The following is a 21,852-nucleotide window of genomic DNA, read 5'->3' on the forward strand; positions in this document are numbered from 1 at the left end:
TGAGTGTTGGAAACCTGATACAAGTGGTGAAGACTGCTGGTAACACTAAATAAGCTGATATGTGAACTCCACAAAAAATGGACTGTCGCTTGGAGATTATGGAGGCATGTGACGACCTCGGTACGTGTTTGATGCATTACACACAAAAAAAGAAAATGTCTTGAACTGTCAGCAAAATATCAGAATCAAATGTTCCTCATGCACAGCCTTAGAGAAGCCCTTACACTGCAGCCACTCAGTCTTGTTGCTCTGGATCATGATGCAGAGCTGCAGCACCAGCTGAGGGGCGCTTTCTAAGAAAGTCTCCAGCAGCCGCAACATGTTGACATCGGCATACTCGTACATCATAGCCCAGTAAAAACGCCGCTGGTTCTCCTTCTGCCGGTGGCTTTGAATGCCGAGGTACATCGTGCGGATGTATCTGCAGAGAGAGAGAGAGAGAGACAGAGAGAGAGGTGGAGGAGGTGAAGAATTAGACAGTTCCAGCGTTCAAGTCTTTTACGGTTTACACAATAATAAATACTTTACATTATTTATGCAAAACAGGCAAAAATGTAAGTATGAAATCACTTTTTTTGTCAACACTAGAGGGCATTCTTAGCAGCACTAAAAAAGGGAAACATATCTACATGCTTTACCAGCAATATATTGATGAGTTCTGTGCCTCAAGCTAACTTTTGCTAGTCTTTCTCAGAGCAGTGCGCTGTAGAGTTAAAACTGATAAAACAGAAAAAAAGAAGGAAAATAACCATGGTAACCTATCCTAACAGTCTAAGAAATTCATTGCTTATTTTATTAGGCACAACTGTTAAATCTAATACACCACAATCCAATACAACATTAATACAACTTTATGAAGTTCCTTCAATTTCAGTTTTTGTAGATATGATAGTTTGTTTTTTATTATTGAGGTCATATTGGGTTTATATTTATATTACACAGAGAATATGTTAATGGGGTGGACCCAATATCACAAACACATTTAAAGATAATGCAGGTAAGAACCGCTCGCTGTGATCTAATAATAAACAAAGTAACATTATCACTTTTTGACAATTACAGCAAAAAATAGAATCACAGGTGCATCTAAATACATTTTTGGGTGACTATGCTGTATATCCAACTGTGTAATCACATAATCAGCTCTTAATGTGGAAAATTCGATTTTCAGATTGCTAACAGATTAAGTAGACTTTAATGGTTCAAATATTTAATGGATCTTGCAAAACCTTGTGAATTTTCAGTGATAAAATTGTGATAAAACAAATAATCAAACAAAAAGAATGATTTGTAGCATAGACGGAGCCCTGTCTAAAGCAGAAAAACACACCACTAGTATGATCGCATTGAAAACGCATGATCATCTCTCTGGCCTTCAATGGTGCGGTGATCGAACTTGTTATGAAAGTAGGACAGGATAGTAAGCAAGGCAATAATAATAATAATAATTCTATGTCTGCACATGACTCATATTGTCAGCTGGTGCAGTGGCTACTTTCATGACTGAAGGGGTTTCATAATAGTGAAGTGACTCTGATGAAGCCGGAGAATTAGGTAATGCAGCTGAGATGTGGAAGGTAACTGAATCTCACTTCTGGTGCAATCATACCATGCCACGTTCAAATTATAATGAGATTTCAGAAAGTTTTCCAAGTTCAGCCTTGTATGAGCTCACTGACATCCCTACTGTGGTCAGGAACGTCTCACAACATGCTTAAAAATCCTCTGTGGAAATATCAATCCACCCAACAGAACAAAAAAAATGTAAAACAACAAAATCAAAGCAGGGCTGTTTCTTCTTTCTAGAAAAAACTGTTATCATAAATGACTTTGACAGTTATAGTGGTTTATAGTTATCTTAACAGTCACTTCCTCTATTGCATATTGGGTGGTAGCTGCAGGGTCTATCTGCCTGAGCTGGCAGAGTGGCCAGATAAATCCAGCACTTGATGTGAAGGCAGTCAACCGAGGACAATAGTGTAGCAAGGACAGAAATAGACTAGACAGTAGCACTCCCCCAAACAAACAGAGAACCAAAGGATCTAAATGCAGCTCCTAAAAGTGAGACCCAAATTCACTGCAGCGTAACAAACAAAACCAGAAAATGCTTATGAGTGGTTTTCAGCATAATTAGCTTTTGCATTTGGGTACTGGGTAAGAGATTGCTGTTTAATTTGAAATGCGGCTGAGAACAGTGCACTGTAAAGAATGCGTTTGTCAAATAGAGTCTGACTGATTTTGGTCACTGTTTTGAAGGAGATTCCTCCTTACCATAAAACTCCAATTAAGAGACAAGACTTTCAGTTAAATGTGAGAACACTTAATATACATATGGTACATAATTACTTGTGCTCAAGCTATAATTGATGACCTCTATATATGCTTTGTTTCCCCGAAATGACAATATGATTATCCTCCAGCATAAGGATCTGTGTAGCAAAATGAGGGTGTAGATACACAACTTTATATCTCAGGATAGGGGTCTTTGGCCCATCAAATGTAGCAATGTAGCAATATTTTAACATTCCTTTAGTAAAACCTGACTTCTTAGTGGACGTCTTGACTCGCTCTTTCACTACATGACACAGTTTCCATTTTTTTTCAGGTCTTGCTGTTTTAACACAGCATAATCACTGTCTTACTGTAGGCCATCCCAAATTGTGCTGCAATTGTATGGCCAGTACTTTGTTATATTACCTTATTCCACTTTATAAATCTGACATATGTACATGACATTAGACAGCTAATAATGCTACACTATTTAATCTGCAAAGAGGAGATGAGGAGGAGTTCAGTATGCATATTATGCATATTAAAACCAGTGTATGAGAAATGTATGAGAAACATTAAAAATGTCTGCTTTTTCTGCTATTTTTGGTCTTTTAAAAATGAAAATATTAGGAATATTTAATCATATTTTGTAATTTATACCCCAATAAACAAAACTTTTAATGATATATTAATGATGCATTTTCACTTTGGCTAAAACATAACTGACAGCGCAGGACAGAAAATCTTAATCTGCAGACTTTAGACACTAGCTGTATAATGAGGTACATGTTCATGGTTCAACAGTAGGTTTCTATAGGTAGCTCATACTGTCATTAGCAGAATTGAAAATGTGGTTGATAAATAGAATAAAAATGGCATAAAACATACATAACCATGAAATACGCATACAGTATAAAGTTTTTGAACTTACTGTAATAGATCTGTTCTGTTCTTAAAGTTGTTATATAAAGCCCTTCCATGCAGTGGGATTGCATGGAGTAATGGAGTAAAGCAGAGCTAGATCTGGCTTGGCAAGGAAATTAGGAGCACAGGGATGAAGGTTTTTCTCAGGACAGTGGATAAGAGGAACAACAGAGGGGCAAAATGGGCAAGTTTTTTGGCATCAATAGCTCTGGGCTGCAAGAGGCACCATTATATTCAGAGGTAAAGGCTGGCATTCCGTGACATTTTCTGTGAGACTGGTAAATGTCAGATGGAACAAGTCAACCCCACTCCCTCACTAATGACATGCCACAGAGACCTACACAGGCCCTTTGTCTCCATCCCCCAGTTTCCATTAGCCTGTGTTCCATAGATACGTCTCACTAGTTTGTAGTGCCACCATCAGAAACAGTAATCTTCATGGCCTTCATAGCTTGTGCACTTAAAAAAATCTAGAAATGAGCAGCTGTGGTTAGCCACAGCAGTGTTTTAGCTAAATGCTACTGCCAGCATGCTAACATGAATGAAATAATGCTAGCAGGCTGATGCTAAACAGGGTCACCATCACAATTTAGCATTGGCACTTTAATACTAGTGGCACTAGTCATTAAGGTTGTGGTTTTCCTTTTTTCTGTGAGACATATTGTGGCACCACAGTGGTGCAGTGATTAACACTATCAGCAAGACTCCGCTGGAGCCTCCCTGTGTTGGGTTTACTTGTCTGCGTGGGTTCTCTCCAGGTGACCTGGCTTCCTCCTACAGTCCAAAGACATGCATATTATGTTAACTAGCGATTCTAAATGGACAATATGTTTGAGTGCTTGTCTGTCTCTCTGTTTTAGCCCTGCAATGGACTGCCAACCGTCCACTGTGTACCCCACATCTTGCACTGTGAGAGCTTGGGTAAGTTCCTGGCTAAAAATGGAGGTCAAAACTCCAGTCCCTGAGAAACAGCTTAATTACGCATGCTAGTTGAGCTTCAGTTTTTGAAAAATGACCAAAACTGAGGAAAATCTAGGTCAACAAAACAAAACATGTCAAAGAAAATATTTAATGAAAAGGTTAAAAAAAAAAAAAGTATGACACATTTTAATGCCCAAGGACAACAGTTGACAGGTGACAAAGTACAGGTAGAAATAATCACTTAGAGCAGACACTCACAGGGGTGAGAAAACAAAGCAAAATTGGAAGCAAAAATGTTAAAAGAAAGTGATTATCTAACTAAACTAAGTGACAATAAAAATTAAAGATTGGACCTATAAAAAGCCACAGACAGGATGTGTAGGAAACAAAGAAATGGAAGAAAAACTACAATAATGGGACAGGAACTAAAAAGAAACTAAATGACAATATTTTAGCCCTTAATTTATTTTTAGACTGCTTCAGCACGTCTAAGGACACAAAACTAAACCACATCTGTCATTTACTCTCGTCTGCTGTTTTCGTTTCTCAGAATAAACTCATACTGCCTCGGATTCAGCAAAAAAACTTGTAGAGTTAAACACTTTGGGTTTCAGGGCTGTCAGAAAAATCCAAGCTCACTTCATCATGTATCCAACACACACACACACACACACACAAACACATAGCACGTTCCCTTCCTACAATCTCACACACATCCTGCGATTGTGATGCATACTGTTAACACTCCCACTGTGCCTTTTCAGATGTAGTAACACACAAACGTCTTCTGAGAAAAAAGCGTGCGCATACACACAAAGATGGATACATGATTGCGCACACATACTTGTCAGCACGGTAGGTAATAGGGGGGGATTTCCTTTCTTTTTCCAGGCACATTTGTCAGACGGATCTATCTCTGCCCCTCTCTCCTCGTCCCCTTCCCTTCCTGACCCTCTCTCCACTTACGCTGGGGTACTCCTCGAGTCCCTGATGCGTTTTCCTCTCCCCTCCTTTCCCTTTTAGGTCCATAGCTCCTCTACAGGGCTCCTCATGAATTATTTGTGGTGAGATCATAGCGATCACTCATGGCTCGTTAGGCAGCGTACGCATGGCCTAACAGCTCAATGCGAAGCCGGGGTCATGTTCCAAGACCAGCTGTCTGCTATTGCTGTCAGAGTGCAGGCAGCCATTAAAAGCTCCCATCACCATGGCACGTTGCACCCATGTATACAATCACAACCACGAGGTCTTTCTACCTTTTAAATATACTAACCAAACCAAGACGGGAGCGCTAAAGGACAAATCCAGACACTGAACTGTATTATTTGTATGACATCTTGAGATCAGAGCATGAGCTGCTGTAAGAGATGGGTGGAATGACAAACCCACACCATGTGGAAGACTTGGCTGCGTTTTTCCTCCTTCTCCTCCAAAGTCATTGACCACTGAGTCATCCAACCACCCTTACACTAATCTCTCGAGAGTGCGGTTAAAAGGATCACACACAAACACACACGCACCTTGCCAAGTTTAACAGCATCTGTCTTCTCAGTCATGCTCGTGGGAAGGCTCAGCAGCTCAGGCTGTATTCATATCTTGTCATAGGCTGATTCATAAGACAATCACAAGCAGCATGAAGCAGAGCTCATGCATCAGCTGAAACAGGTGGGATTCTTGCAGAACACTAAGCACAGGGGACATGTAACATACGCAAAGTCTGTGGGTATATAAAAAAGTGTGTGTGTGTGTGTGCGTGTGTGTGTGCGTGTGCGTGTGTGTGTCTAAAGTGGAGGCAATGCCAGCTGCAATGAGTCACACCCTGAGTCACTCCATGGGGCCACACATCGACTCTCAATGAGGCTTAAACCTCCTTTATCAGAGAGTTTTACACCTCTATTCCTCTTGCTTAATATCTTTACTTTTTATGCCTTTATCTCTTTTCAGAACACTTATACACTTTCTTCTGGGATGGGATTAAGTTTTCTTCTGTTCTAGGCAAAGTGGTTATAACACGTACTACTTCTTCCAGCACCAGCCTTCATGAATTTAACTGTAGAAAACGTCCCATTGCGAGTCCATACTTTCACAATATTACCACAACCTTGAAAATTCAGTGTATGTTGAGACCTGTTATAACAACCTCAGTAAAACTCTCAAATAGCACTTGCAACAATTATTTAATAATTAATCTATTAATTAGTCGACTGACAGAAAATGAACAAAGCCTAATCACTGTACTGACTAATTATTATTAGATAAAAATGGTCTTTAAAAAAACAACAACAACAAAAAGAAAAAGATGCCAGACATTGCAGTTTTTTGAAAGGAAGATTTACTGATTTTTTTTTCTCTTTTTCCATTTCAGGCTTGCAGAAGGTGCTGGAGGCAATCCCAGCTGTTATAGGGTGAGAGGCACTGTACACCCTGGTACACCCAGGTCACCAGCCTGTCACACCACTACTACAGAGAGACAGACAGCCACTGTCACTCACATTCACACCTACAGCCAACTTAGAATCACCAATTAACCTGAAAGTACCTGCAGAGAACCCACACAGGCAGAGAGAGAACATGCAAAGAAAGAAAGGTCCACATAGATTCAAAGCCCTTAAACAAACAAAGAAACAAAAAACAAGGGGGCTTTAGACTAAAACTTGGTTTTGGATGATGGTGATGTTGTTTACTGTTAGATAAAAAAGTACTATAACATCCATCCATCCATCCATCCATCCATCTTCTTCCGCTTTATCCGGGGCCGGGACACGGGGGCAGCAGCCTAAGCAGAGAAGCCCAGATCTGCCTCTCCCCAGCCACCTCCTCTAGCTTATCCGGGGGAACACCAAGGTGTTCCCAGGCCAGCCGGGAGATATAATCTCTCCAGCGTGTCCTGGGTCTGCCCCGGGGCCTCCTCCCATTGGGACATGCCCGGAACACCTCACCCAGGAGGCGCCCAGGAGGCATCCTTGTCAGATGCCCGAATCACCTCAGCTGGCTCCTTTCGATGTACTATAACATAACAATTTATTTTTTTGTTCAGTTTATCTCTTTCAGCTTGTACATCCTTCTGGCCTTTCTAACTTTACTGGACAACCTTTCCTATCATACAGAAAACTGAATATTGTAACTGAAGACTCAAAGTCACACTCAGACTTTCACAGAATTTTCTCGTGTGTGTGTTTGTATATGTATGTGTGTGCAAAAAAAATTGTGGGCCTCATTATGAACACATATACCAACACTAACTCCAGAAAAATAGTTTTGGGAATGCACAAAGTGATGTAACACACACACAATCTCTTCTTTACCACAGTCGCATACCGTATGTGAGCACAGGGATGGATGCTTCTGTCTTGCACAACATCTCACGGAGATGTCAGCAGGGGCAACAAACAGATAGCTGTCTATGTATGATTGGCTACATAGCATTAGCATTACTTCTAGTCAAGCATCAGAAGTAATGCTTGACTTCTGAAGGAAAACATTATGCTTTCACTCTACCAGTTAGGTCAGTACGGGTCTGCTCGTTGCTCAAGGACATTTAAGGAGGCTGTCTTCTGAATCAGTCAGTTTTCTTTTTCTTTTTGCCCTTTCCAGTCAATGGAAGTGTCACAACTCTGGCAGGAGCTTAACAGTGATGTCAGTGTTGTGTTATTCATCAGTTACCAATTTGTAGCATGCCAGTGAAAACTGTTACAGCAAACATCTCTTCCAGTCAACATTTTAGCTTCCAGTAGGGAAAAAAGAAAAGGGGTCAAAATGTTGTTGTTTTTTAAATGTTAACATTTCCAGCACTTATAGGATTTTTGCACTTTCCAGAAACACTTTGTGGTTCAGTGCGGCTCAACTTTACAGCATACACTGATCCTATATCAGATATGTATTTATCCTCCTTAGGGTGAAGAATAGCCCTGGATGAAAAGCTGGTAGAGTTGAGTAGAGATGAGTCCCACAAGCGAGTCAGATACACTTACATACAAACACACACCGATGTGTGACCAGTGTCTTCGGGTGATTCTGACACTGAGAGGTGCTGGAATTTTGAATGGAGACCAGGTTGACATGATGCAAGCTGAAAGCGACGGGGAGCGGCAGGCTGAGATGCGAGACGCTTTGTCAACTCTGCTCCGGCTTGTCAGTTCTTAGAGTTTCTAATGGTTAACCAGCTCTGACGTTTCGACTAAATGTTATCGCTGTAATTGTAACACGTCTCACACACACACAATGTTTCATGTGGTCCGTTTGTGATTTACGAGGAATTTCTTTGATTTTTGAATTCATTTTGTTGGATCAAAACTGGCTTTAGTTGTCTGAGTTTAGTCATGAAACTGAAGACAAAAACAGCGGATGCTCACAACAAATCATTCTTACTGTTTTTTCAGTCCAGTGAGAGCAAATGTTCAGCATCCAGCAATTGGCCACCACCATCATATCTGTCATTCATTATTACAAGTATTGAAACCTGGCAATAAATTCTCAACAAACTTTACGTGACGGCTACATAAAGTCCAGTTCCAGCAGTAATATAATCAGTTTGAGCTCTTTGTCTTTGTATCTGGATTAATTAGCCAACAAAATATTTAACAATACAGTTACTTGTTGTAAATTACAGAAGGTTTGTGTTTTACAATTATGGCATGTAGCCTCACGGTTAACTCTGGGTTTTCTATACTGCACAGGTAGCTCACTTTTTAATGAGATGCATCGCCATGGTAACTAATGCTACAAACCTAGTTCCAGATTAGAGGTCAGCACTAAATCACCACCTACTGACCAATAAGTGCTCAAGAAAATACCATTACCATTCATCCATGGATACCATACCATCCATTCCTGGATCATCCCTTGGACCTCTGGGCGTGAAGTTTTTAAATAGCGACTTATGTCTTTGTCTTTCCCTGATAACCATCAGTAATAAATATATATACTTTTCCTATTAGTTCCAAACTATTTTACAACAATATTATTGTTCTATAAACATTAAACAGGACATGTACACTGTACTTGTTGAGCTTATATCATATTTGCACACAAACATATGATAACACAAACATGAATATTCACAAAAGTGTATATTTGAATACAGTTTTTATATTTAATCTTTACTTTTAGACTGTTAAACACTAATGAGTGTGCAGCTGAGAGAATAAAAAGTAAAATAAATTAAAATTATTTAATCATTATAATTTCTAAATATTTACTATATATTATAATTAATCAGATTTTCATTTGTGTTAATGATAGTCTTTTAAATCAGAAAGTCAGTATTTCTGCTTAGGTTTTAGTCCTAGATTCTAGGACTACATTAAAGACATAGGATGTAAGTTTCTAGTTTCTAGTTAGCTTGTTAACATTCATGTAGCTAATGACTCCAGCTCATTAACCTGCCCTTGTTCTGTAATAAATTGGTATTGCTATAAAAACCCAAACTGAAACTTAGCACCCTCAAAACTATTAATGAAAATGTATTATATTGTGGTTCTTTACTTGTTTTCCAGTTATGAGTCCAAAATAAAAAAATCTGCATCTTCTGGTCCTCTTAGTAAGACGTAAGTTCTATTTTGTCATGATGCCATCTGACAACTGAGGAAGCCTAAGGTGATGTACCAGAGATATACATAAAATAAATAAATAAAAAATTGGTCAGATAAGCATATTATCTACTGCAGCTCAAGTTTAGTCCGTTAACTTTATAATTTATATGTTTTAATCAACCTAATGAGCAAGCAATTCTGCACATCATAAACACTAATTGTTACGTTTAACCATCAGAGCTTTGCTATTTTTTGGTGGTACCTTTGTGCCATTTTGCGTAGGTTTGGAGGGGGCATGCAGCTAATGCTAAGGTTGACGTGGATTTTGCCATGCAGAGGTCAACCGAACATCACAAATGGGAGACGCATGGAAAAACATCGAAGATAAAAACATATAGCCTAAAGGTACAGATGGTTGCTGCACTGAATGTTTTTATTTGTTTCTAACAATGGAAGATAAACCTACTCAGTCTCATTTCAGCTCTTTCCACGTTATAGACTATGTGCACGTTAGCATATGCTACTTCCGGTGCGGAAACTCATGTGGGGAGCTTTTCCGGTGTCCTATTCGCGCCCTGTTTACGGTCCAAAACAAGTTAAGCAAATGAATGAATCAAGCGGCAATTCACATTTCTATAGATGTCTCGGGCATTTACCCAATATATCTGTAAATGATGTTCATCGACTTGTCGATATTTTCCCCCGTGCCTCAGAGCAAAAGAGAAAAGGGATTCAAATGTTATATTTCTCAGTATCTGTAAACAGCGGTCCCTCGTTTATTGCGGGTGTTATGTTCTAAAAATAACCAGCGATAGGTGAAATCAAGTAGCCAATTTTATTTTTTGACGGTGCAAAACGTTTCGTGGACATCGTGGACATACAGCACTGCATTTCAGAGTCACACTGCTAGCGATCGATGCAGCAATTCTGTACTGTATAGTGTACAGGAGAGACGTCACGGAAGAGATCGTCTGCAGCAATCAGGACGCAGGACACAATGTGATGTAAAAAAAAAAAAAAGCATGCAAACTTGCACTAAAAAATCCACGAAACAGCGAGGTGAAAGGTGAACCGCGTTATAGCGAGGGACCGCTGTAATTTTGAAGGTAAGTCACAACATACGCTTCATAAATACTAATGTACAGAAACCAGCAATCGTTCATTTTTTGTGTGGCTTTTTTCACGGTTTGTTAACATGCTGTGTAGGTGTGTACTTGACTAGCTGATATCGACATAACGGGGAAACATCTGGTTTGACTATTCTTCACCTGTAGTTTGAATGCTGAACATTTGCTTGTTTAAATCATAATAACTGTCACTATACAGAGATGTGCTTCTGAATGTGGACGATGTGTCTTCTGCATGCAGTAATGCAGTTCTGCTTGTGTTGAGTGATGTAAACAACTGATCGATCTAAACTCTTTAAACGTCAAAACTGATCATTAGATTTTTTATGACACAACATTGGCGAGTGTTCCCACCTTCTCCTCTTTGTAACTTAACGCGATCTTTCCGTTTTCGAGTTTTGGACATGATTTTGGAGTATATCTTCGCAGTAGTGATTGACCGCAAAGTAAAGCTACCGGAAATGTACAACCCCACATCCGGTCTCAAACCAGGAAGTTAGCATTTTCTCGTGCACAGGGTCCATAAGTTCGCCATTCTCCCTGGCTTTGCCGATGGATCAACAACACCACAAGAATGTCCCACAAACCACCTGTTTGTGACACTGCCCCCTGGTGACAATAAAAAGCAAAAACATGTAAATGTTCAACCAATTAAGAACTTCTTGGCTTAATATAATAGCTCCCCCTTCTGATAATGCAACGTCTGCATGAATGTCCATTTCATGCTTTGGAGAGGCAAAGCATGAAACAGACAAGGTGGACTGGCATGTCTATTACACATTTTGACGTGACACTGGATTGAAATGTTGGTCCGTACAGCTGTTTGTAGGTGACCACTATAAAACCACATTGGATCCTTTAGTAGTAGAGTGATTTACCAGATATAGTTTACAAGGTGAAAAATCTTCTTTCTGTTGTCTCTTAGGCATCCTCCACAACAGAAATAGAGGTAGTTAGCATTGCTCAGATGTAACCCAGCACAGACTTCTATTAGAAACACAGAAGTACAGTTGTTACATGGTGACAGTATCGCGGGTGTACGAATAAATTCATCATATGCCACATGATAAGATATGAATGTTTCACCAGCCCTCCCCCTTCTATCTTTCCCATACTGTCTTAGATGTCTACATTACTTTCTGTGCTAAAAGTTAGACACCATCTGAAATATGAAACCAGGGGATGCTTGGTTTATTCTAGCTTTAAGAACTGGCTGCAAATCTTCTAAACAAACACTAAAATGTGAAGAAAAATCTTTCTTACAACGTTAAACCCTTGGAACAAAACCAACTTTGCGCTGACTTTAATCATGTATATTAGCGTTCCCCTCTGCTATACACATTCTCTTTTCCTTTCTGTGCAGCCAGTCATTTGTCACCATTAGCAACAGTCCTCAGGTACCCCAACCCAATAAGCTGTGATCATGTGACATGGTGCAGCCACTTAGATTAAAGGAAAGCAGAGAGAAGGGGGTAAAATAAGAAACAAGACAAAGGGTTATAAGGTGACCATGTTTGGCAGACGAGGAGGCGAAAAAGGAGCAATAGGAGAGATAAGAGGAGGAAAGGTAAGAGAAGAGAAAGAGATTTGGTCACCTTGCCTTCAGGATGGATGCCAGCCAGAGATTCAGAGTGATAATTTGAGGTCAGTAATGGACGAAAGCATGACAAGGATAAGGATGTGCAGATTCAGCTACTGATTGCTTCAGCATCCATCAACAGCACCGGGGCTCTTCAGCATTCAGATGGTTGATCAAATGAAAGGAAGGCTTAATTAAATCAATTAGTTAATTCAATCAAAACTACATATTTCAGCTTTAAAAATGATCCAATGCAGATTAGAAAAAGACTAAAAGCGTACAACAAATGTGCATCCTTGAAGCAGCGTGAAGTGCCAAATCTAGAAGTTCTATAATTTATCCATAATTCCTCAGAAACATGGTGATAATCGGTCCAAAAGCTGCCACACATGCTGTTAAAAGATAAATAAAGAAATAGACATGAATGCTCACTATTAATTAGTGAATCATTGGGATTTTTTTTCTAGTACTGCCTTAAAATAGCAACAAATACAAAATTTTGCATTTTTACCCCTAGCAAAACCATTTAGCTCATCCATAGTTGCTTTTTCATTTGTTTTTGACCTCTTAAAGATGAAAGCGTGAGCTGCAGGGATATTTCAGAAAGACCTCAAACTCATTACAAATTGCAGCTGATATCACAGCTCTTCATGTCAAAGGTCCTGTTGAATTTTAAAATAAGGCGCACACACACTCACACGTGTTGCTATATGAGATCCACATCAACTGATGACAATTTTGATGTTAGGAGCTTAAATAGTAGGACAGGGAGTTCTTTGAGTACAGTAGTTTGTTACTCTGTATCATTTTCCTACCTCAAACTGCCTTTTTAGTGGGAAGCACCCTGACAGCTTAAAGCGAAATCCCGCTTTACTCTCCCTTTCCCGCGGTCTGTATTTCAGTCTCCTCGCCCCTCCTGCACTGTTCTTGTGGCTGATCTACAACTAGAGGACAAGCGAGATTATGTACGGATTAAGAAGAAAGGCCTGTCCCACTTGCTTTTCAGGGACCCAAAAAAGGCCCATGTGGAGGCTGGCTTTCATTCAGCATCTGTGCCTCTGACACTTGAAGTTCACGTGTATTGCTCTTAAGACTATAATTAGCAGGGCTGGCTTATGGTGTTTAAATGCTTCCTTGACTTACTGACTGATTGAGAGTTCCCCATGTAAATCTACCAGTACTATCCCATACTCAAGAAATAGACTTCACAGCAGTTTTTAAAAAAAAATTATTTAATTTTTTTTTTTTTATTATTATGGGCTTGCTTGCAGTTTAGGTGGCATTTTGCATTTTTCGAGCCCCAAAGATAATGCAAGAATGAAGGCGAGAGTCAAGTCAGCATGCAAAGAGGAAAAGAGGGGTGGACACGGGGGCTGAGGCCGTGGAGATAACACCGAGCGAATGGAAAGAGAGCGGCCAAGAGGAAGGGAGAGGATAGAGAGAAGTGACAGTGTGATGTAGTGACAGAGGAAGTGCAAGAAGGCGAGCAGCAGCCAAAGTGGCAAGACAAAGACACAAGGAAAAGCTACATGAGGTAGAAAAGAACCTGGGGAGTGAGAGGACAGTGAGAGGAGAGGAGTGAGAGAGAATGAGACCCAGGAGGTAAACTAATCACTGAGCACGCAATGCAATTTTCTGGCTCTGTGCCTCCACCCCGTCATACTCCTCCCTCCTTTGCACTCCCTCCCACCATGCACCCCCCCCCCCCCCCCCCTCATCTCGGGGGCTCTTTTTACTATTCCGCTCACACACGCTGTCTCTCGCTCCTCTATCTATCAGGCTGTACCATTTCACTGTCCCCCCTCCCCTCTCTCTTCTGTAGTACCGCTCTGTAATTCCCTTTGGCTCCCAAAAATGGATTGATCCACTCTGGCCATCAGCATTTCAAAAAATATGCTGTGGATGAAGGAAGAGGGGCTTCTAATGGAGCGACTTGGGTGATTCTGTATCATGTTTAAATGGCAAAATGTATTATTTAGTGCTAAATAAGGTTTGGGGGGTTTTTAGGTGAGGGCTGTTTTCTTCTTTCTGTGATACGGCTTGTTTGTGATAAATCGAGTGATTGTGGAAAATACAACAACAGGAGAAGGGAAAAAAATGATGTAAAACAGCATCTGTGCATGTGTGTGCGTAGAGTGTGTTTTCCCCCAGGCGAAGGAATTTAGGAAACGTTTGATATCGCAGCAGTAAAGGTTTAAAGTGTCTCGAGTCTCTCTCCCGAGAGCGGCGGCGGGCGGCTGCCTGCCTCACTGTTTTGCAGCGCCTTGATGATGATGATGATAGATGTTCACTCCAGACATGCAAATACAGCAGGCAGCTCCATAGAACCGCGCACATGCTCCCACTCACAAACACACACACACGCACACAGGCACACACATACCAGCTCATATGAATGCTTAACTATAATCAAGTCATCCATTTATATATTAATCTTCCATTTATGTGGAAATAACCCAGAGAAAATGCAGAAAGCTCCCGCTCACAGCAGTCTCAAACCTGCCTTTTTTTCAAAGTCGCGCGGGATGAAAAGCAATATTAGTCATATAACGTGTTAATTTGAGAGATAGGAATGCTTTCTCAAGGAGAAAGGTGTAAATGTGTGAGGAAAGAGCAACTCATTATTGACATGCACTATGTCACCTCATTCATCACAAATGAAACTGCTCTCACACTGCTGAGGCACACAGGGACACACAGCCATACAGGTATAATGTTTATCATAACGCAACAAAATGTAGACATTGTCTGTTTCGCAGACAAATGCACAAAAAAACGCGTTCATATTCAGACAAATTCAACTTCAACTTCGGCACAGATCCGCATATCCTTCCCTGAAACATGTAATTAAACCCTTAAAAAGCCACCTAAATACTTGCACAGCTACCATCCTTACTTTCAAGCAATAAAAAGCCCAAACGTACACACACAGACACAGTAACACACGTTCACACGCGATCAGATTTTTACACCAGGCTTCACACCATCACACAGCGCCACTATGGGAAAGCCCTGAGCCCCATTGCTAACCTGAGGGGATCTGGTGACACAAAGCATATGTGTTAGCCTCAACTGCTACTCTGTGACAGGCCCATTGAGTATAACTTGTTGTGACAGATCAAAATATCTGCCTTGCAGGTGCAGGGAAAAAGACAGACAGACAGAGAGAGAGAAAGTGAAAGAGAAAGCATATTACATTGTCATCAAAACAAAAAAGGTGTTTTAGTCATACTGGAGCGCTTTCAGGTTACCAGTAGGTACTATTGCAGTTGGGCACAGCAGACTGCGATGCAAATAGCTACTGACAATGAGGAAAAAATTAAAAGTCATCACAGTTCCCACAGAGCTGCAGTGGGGAAAAAAAAATCTCTCCTGCCTTTTGCAGCATTTTCTCCCCTCATAAACAGCTTCCTCCCATCACCCAAAATGTTTCTAACACAATATGATATAAATCCTCTGAGACAGTGGACTAGATTCATGGTGTCAGCTTTTCCAGCTCTTAAAAACGCTTGCACACAAACACACACAGGGAGGCAGTCATAACACGCATGTACAGCTGAGATTGGGAACTCCTGGGTGCCTTTGCATTTCTGGGCTATTGGGGGATGTAGATGGATGATAGGAGGAAAAAGATGTGTGTGTGTGGTGGGGGGGATGGGCCAAAATCGATAGTGGTATCCTGAGAACCCATCCTTTCCTCAATGAATCTATGCAGGGGAGAGTGGATGCTGACAGGACAAAGCCACCTCCAGACGCTAGAGCGAGGCCTCATCCCCATCTAAGGTTCTTTTCATCAGTGCACTGGAGTTACTGATTGGCCGTTTGAGGAGACGCAAACATCCCTTGCAGTCAATAAAAGCAGTGTCTGTGATTGCAGCTGTATCTGCTTGTCTCTGCCTCAGAGCTAAAAAGGGCTGAGATGTGCGATAAGACACACACACTGTGATGAAAATCGTGCACAAATAGTGAAGCTTCGCCGATGCGTTGATGATATGACAAGAATGATCTATGTGTGTTTTTTTTAATTGGGTACAGTAGCTTGATAACAGTGGTTTAACTTCACCGGGATATAAAAAACAAATTCTGACAAGTAAAATGTTTGGACATTTGTAGAATAAAACATGCAACACAGCTGTGAGCTGGTTGACTATCAAGGTGTGTTTGAGTTGGAGCCGAGTATTCTGTACACTGCTCGACCTTTTATTCGAGGTTTCATTTTACAACGGATGTTTAATAAACCTATAAACACCACCTTGAAAAAGATCATTATTCAAATTACACCGGTAACATGGCATCTGTGTAAGTGAAGGTCAATGAGTTTTTGCAGATTTTTTGGTCGCAACCTTGAAAGATTGTTGAAGTATTTACAGTTGGATCCATAATTATTTGGACAGAGAAGACCTTTTTCTAATGTTGGTTCTGCACATTACCACAAGGAATTTTAAATGAACAATTGAGACGCAGTTGACGTGCAGACTTTCAGTTTTAATTCAGTGGGTTGAACAAAAACATTGTGTAAAAACGTGAGGAACTGAGCACTTTTAACACAATCCCTTCATTTCAGGGGCCCAAACGTAATTGGACAAACTTAATAACTGAAAAAAAGAAAACATTCATTTCTAATACTTGATTGAAAAACCTTTGCAGGCAATGACAGCCTGAAGTCTTAGACTCATGGACATCACCAGATGCTGGGTTTCCTCCTTTTTAATGCTCTTCCAGATCTTTAGTGCAGCAGCTTTCAGTTGCTGTTTGATTGGGGCCTTTCTGTCCAAAGCTGAGTGCACCAGAGCTTTCTTTGTTTCTGAGGATTTAGATTTTGCCACTCCTAATAATGTAGCAATTTCTTAGATGGGTTTTTAACAGATTAAGGATGGCTTGTTTCACCTGCAGAAGTCAATTGTCCAACTAATTTTGGTCCCTTTAAGAAGAGGGTGGCACAGGTTAAGGAGCTGAAACTCCTAAATCTTTCATCCAATTTGAATGTGAATACCCTTAAATGAAAGTTGAGAGTCTACACATTATGTCAGTTATTTCCAGTAATTGCAATATGTTTCAGTAAACAGGTGAAACAAACCCAAAACTTGTGTCAGTGTCCAAATATATAAACATAACTGTAAGCTCTGCTATTTGTCAATACTTCGCTTAAACTGGGATTAATTTTTTTTTTTTTTTGCTGTTTTAATTATTCTGTTTATCAGCATTCATTCAAAGCCATGCTTTTGTCAGACTATGACCTGTGGCATACCACAGGGGTATATTTTGGGCCCTATCCTCTTTTCAGTATACATTCCCGTAATAGGAATCAAACTGCGCACTGTCAGGAAGCTTATTTCCGAAGTATTAGTTCATATCTCGGTTCTCTGGGTTCATAGTGTAACATCCGGGAAAAACGTTTGTTATATTTTTTCATTCTGCTATGAAATTAGATTTGGAGATGAAATTTGTTGTCAAAGCTAGATAATTCAATTAAAACTTTTAGCTAAAGTTAAATAGTTTCTTTCTTTTAATGACCCTGAGAAGGTGATCCATGCTTTCATCACTGTAATTCTTTGTATGCCAGATTGGGAAAGGCACTGTTATCGTGATTTCAGTTAGCAAAATCTGCTGCTGTTAGACTCCTGACTGCTAAATGACAACATGAACACTGGCCACCTGCGCGGTTTAGAATTCATTTTAAAATCATTTTGTTCACCTATAAATACTATAATAAAGTATTTCTCAGAGATCCTACAGTTTTATATTCCTTGTTGAATGCTTAGGTCAGCTGAGCAGGAGCAGTTTGTCATTCCTAACACCAGCTGCTGGTTTGTACAGCAGTTCAAAAACTCTGGAACAGTCTCCCTCTGCAGATCAGACAGTCTGTTTCACTAACAGTTTTCAAATCATAACTCTTCTCTGTAGCCTCTTCATTTTCATTAAAATTTTCAACTGTGTCACCCTTTGAGCAGTGCAGGCTGCTGTTTTTGATTATTTATAATCATGCTTTTAATTATGTTCTCTTATTGTTTTGTAATTTCATCTTTACAATTGTTTTATTGATTGTTGTGCAGCCCTATGGTTAATGTTTGCTGTGCTTAAATGTGCTACTATATATAAATGAACATAACCTGTGTACATACATACTGTATATATATATGTGTGTGTGTGTGTGTGTAGTATATATAGTGCGTGTAAAAAATCTACGTTTGCTTGGTTTTGTCAACGCCACCCACACATATACTCTCTCTAACATCACAAATGACACTGACTAGATATGAAATCTATTTCCAGTACACATGTATGATTAATACATCCGGTGTAATTAGTAGCTCTAATCATGTCATGTTTGCTGCCCACAGCTGGCTGTGCATCGGATTATTTCCTTTTCCTCTATCAAATAGCTGACCTTGGTTACAGGACCAGTGGTCTGGATCTAAGGGTAAATAATGTTTGGTTGTTTACATGTCTCACAGGTCAGCTGCTAAAAACTGAATCTGGGCTTATATTGCACATGTATCCTGCTCCCCCACATCTCTCTTGAGAAGCTCAAAAGGAAGCGGGACATATTGTTCAGCTATTATGTTACATCACAGTGTGTGCCACAACACTTATCAGGGAAGTTTTTATGTCCACACTCCAATCATACAGATTGCTTCTCTTACCTGAAAAAAACTGATAAACCTCAATGGAACCATGTTTCCCTCCATTAAAGCTTGTTCCATGTCATGTGAAACACAGGTTGGCCATTACCGCTGCAGAGCACTTTAAGTTCAGTGAGTGGACAGATAGAGCTTGGATGAAAGAGGAGAGGGTCTGCGGTTGTTTGGATGAGGTTGTGTGTGTGTGTGTGTGTGTGTGTATGTCCAAGAAAACGAATAACAAGAAGAAGCAGTAATTAATTGCCAGAATGTGATTGGTACATCTAAGATGGAGCTACTTTTTAGCTTAAAAAAATTACATTATTGTCAGTTTTTTTCTGATTCATTAAAATTGGACATATGGTTTAAGTAAAAGACTATCTATCAGATTTATTCTTGCATAAAACACTTCACAGTATAAAACAACTAATGCACAGCTGTAAAAAAGGATTTGCTCCTTTCCTGATTTCTTATCTTTTTTGCATATTTGTCACATTTACATGTTTCAGATCATCAAACAAAATTTAATATTTAACAAATACAACCTGAGTAAATAAAAAATGGCATTTAAAAACAATGATGTCATTTCTTAAGGAAACAACAGCTATCCAAACCTACATGGCCCTGTGGGAAAAAGTGATTGCCCCCTAAACCTAATAACTGGTTGTGCCACCCTTGGCAACAAGAACTGCAATCAAGTGTTTGCGATAACTGGCAATGAGTCTGTGGGGGATTTTTGGCCCACTCTCCTATGCAGAATTGTTTTAATTCGGCCTCACTGGAGGGATTTTGAGTATGAACGGCCTGTTTAAGTATCTCAATCAGATTTAAGTCCAGACTTTGACTAGGCCACTCAAACCTTCATTTTGTTCCCTTTGAGCCACACACAGGTGGACTTGAAGACTTGAAAGTGTTGTTTCAAATTCAAATTCAAATTCAAATTTAAGATAAAATATATAAATTAAAGTTGAAAATAAAATAACTGTACAACAAAATACACAATATAGAACTATATAAGAATGTATGAAGAAATATAAATAAATATATACACAATAACAGCAGCTGTACAAGTATTAACTGGAAATGAAGAATATAATGTCCAGTGTTGTGCAATCCACATTATGTCTTGTGCAGTGCAAATATGCTTAAAGTGATTTAAGTGATGAAGTGAAAACAATGTCCAGAATGTCCAGTGTGTGTGTCGGAACTATATGTGTGGGTCAGTATTGTGTGGTGGTGTGATTGAGAGACCGTATCGCCTGCGGGAAGATGCTCCTCCTCAGTCTCTCTGTGTTGGTCTTCAGGGAGCGGAATCGCTTTCCTGACCTCAGCAGAGAGAACAGTCTGTTGTTGGGATGGCTGAGGTCCTTCACGATCTTCCTGGCCTTGGTCCAGCACCGCCTGCTGTAGATTGAGTGCAGGTCAGGGAGCTCGGAGCGGATGGTGCGCTCAGCTGACCGCACAACCCTCTGTAGAGCTCGTCTGTCCTGCATGGTGCTGTTCCCGAACCAGGTTAAGATGTTTCCCGTCAGGATGCTCTCTATGGTGCAGGAGTAAAAGTTCCTGAGCACCTTGGAGGGCAGTTGGAAGTCTCTCAAGCGTCTGAGGTGGTAGAGACGCTGACGGGCCTTTTTCACCACGGTGTTGATGTGACAGGACCATGACAGGTCCTGCGTGATGTGAACTCCGAGGTATTTGAAGGTGTCCACTCTCTCCACTGGGCACTCGTTGATGACGGGGGTCTGGTAGTTCCTCTCCTGCTTAGTGCTGAAGTCCACTATCAGCTCCTTTGTCTTACTGACGTTTAGAAGGAGGTTGTTCCGCTGGCACCAGTTCTCCAGATTCCTAATCTCCTTCAGGTAGGCCGTCTCGTTGTTATCAGAGATCAGGCCCACCACGACGGTGTCGTCAGCAAACTTGATGATGGTGGTGGAGCTGGTAGTGGCCACACAGTCATATGTGTACAAAGAGTACAGCAGGGGGCTCAGAACACACCCCTGGGGGGCTCCAGTGCTGAGAGTGGTGGAGGCTGAGACATGTCCGCCCATCCTTACTGCCTGTGGTCTCCCAGTTAGGAAGTTGGAGATCCACTGACACATAGATGAGCTGAGTCCCAGATGCTCCAGCTTGGTGGTGAGTGTGGAGGGAATTATGGTGTTAAATGCAGAGCTGTAGTCTATGAAGAGCATTTTAACATAATTCCCCCTTCTAGTGTCCAAGTAAGTGAGTGATGTGTGGAGGAGATGAGAGATGGCATCGTCTGTGGAACGATTTGGACGGTAAGCAAACTGTAGTGGGTCCAGTGTGTCTGGTAGTGAAGAAATGATGAAGTCTCTGACCAGGCGTTCAAAGCACTTCATCACTACTGAGGTGAGGGCTACAGGGCGATAGTCATTGAGAGAAGCAGGGTGGGGTTTCTTCGGGACAGGAACAATGATGGACTCTTTGAAGCATGTGGGGATCACCGACTGAGATAAAGAGATGTTGAATATCTCAGTGAACACAGGAGCTAGCTGGTATGCGCAGTCTCTTAGGATACGACCTGGGATGCCGTCTGGTCCTGCTGCTTTCCTGGTGTTCACTCTTTTGAAGGCTCTCCTTACTTCATGCTCGGAGATGACGAGCACGTTTCCGGTGCTGGCAGTATCTTCCTGTCTGCAGCCGTTAGCGCCGCTGGCACTAGCATTGTTGGAGTCCTTAGCTTCAGCCTCGAAGTGAGCATAGAAAGTGTTCAGCCCGTCTGCCAGAGTCACGGCCGCGTTCGTCATACCGGTTGTTGGTGCTTTATAGTCTGGATTTGTTTTGGATCATTGTCTTGCTACATAACTGAAGTGCACTTGAGTTTCGGGGCACAAATTGATGGCTGGACTTTCTCCTTC

General features: G+C 40.8%; 1 protein-coding gene across 1 annotated transcript in view; it reads right to left on the minus strand.

Moving 5' to 3' along the window:
- Nucleotides 1–21,852, minus strand: part of xkr6b (XK related 6b) — a 79,577-nt gene that overhangs the window by 7,571 nt on the left and 50,154 nt on the right. The window contains exon 2 of the mRNA XM_086263875.1: nt 225–421. Within this exon, the coding sequence (XP_086120001.1) occupies nt 225–421 (197 nt within the window). The remainder of the gene's footprint in view (nt 1–224; nt 422–21,852) is intronic.

The sequence above is a fragment of the Aulonocara sp. 'chitande type north' Nkhata Bay genome, linkage group LG15, assembly GCF_057382095.1.
Source record: "Aulonocara sp. 'chitande type north' Nkhata Bay isolate Kocher_YH1m ecotype deep benthic linkage group LG15, A_spYH_male_GT1.1, whole genome shotgun sequence".
Classification (NCBI taxonomy): domain Eukaryota; kingdom Metazoa; phylum Chordata; class Actinopteri; order Cichliformes; family Cichlidae; genus Aulonocara; species Aulonocara sp. 'chitande type north' Nkhata Bay.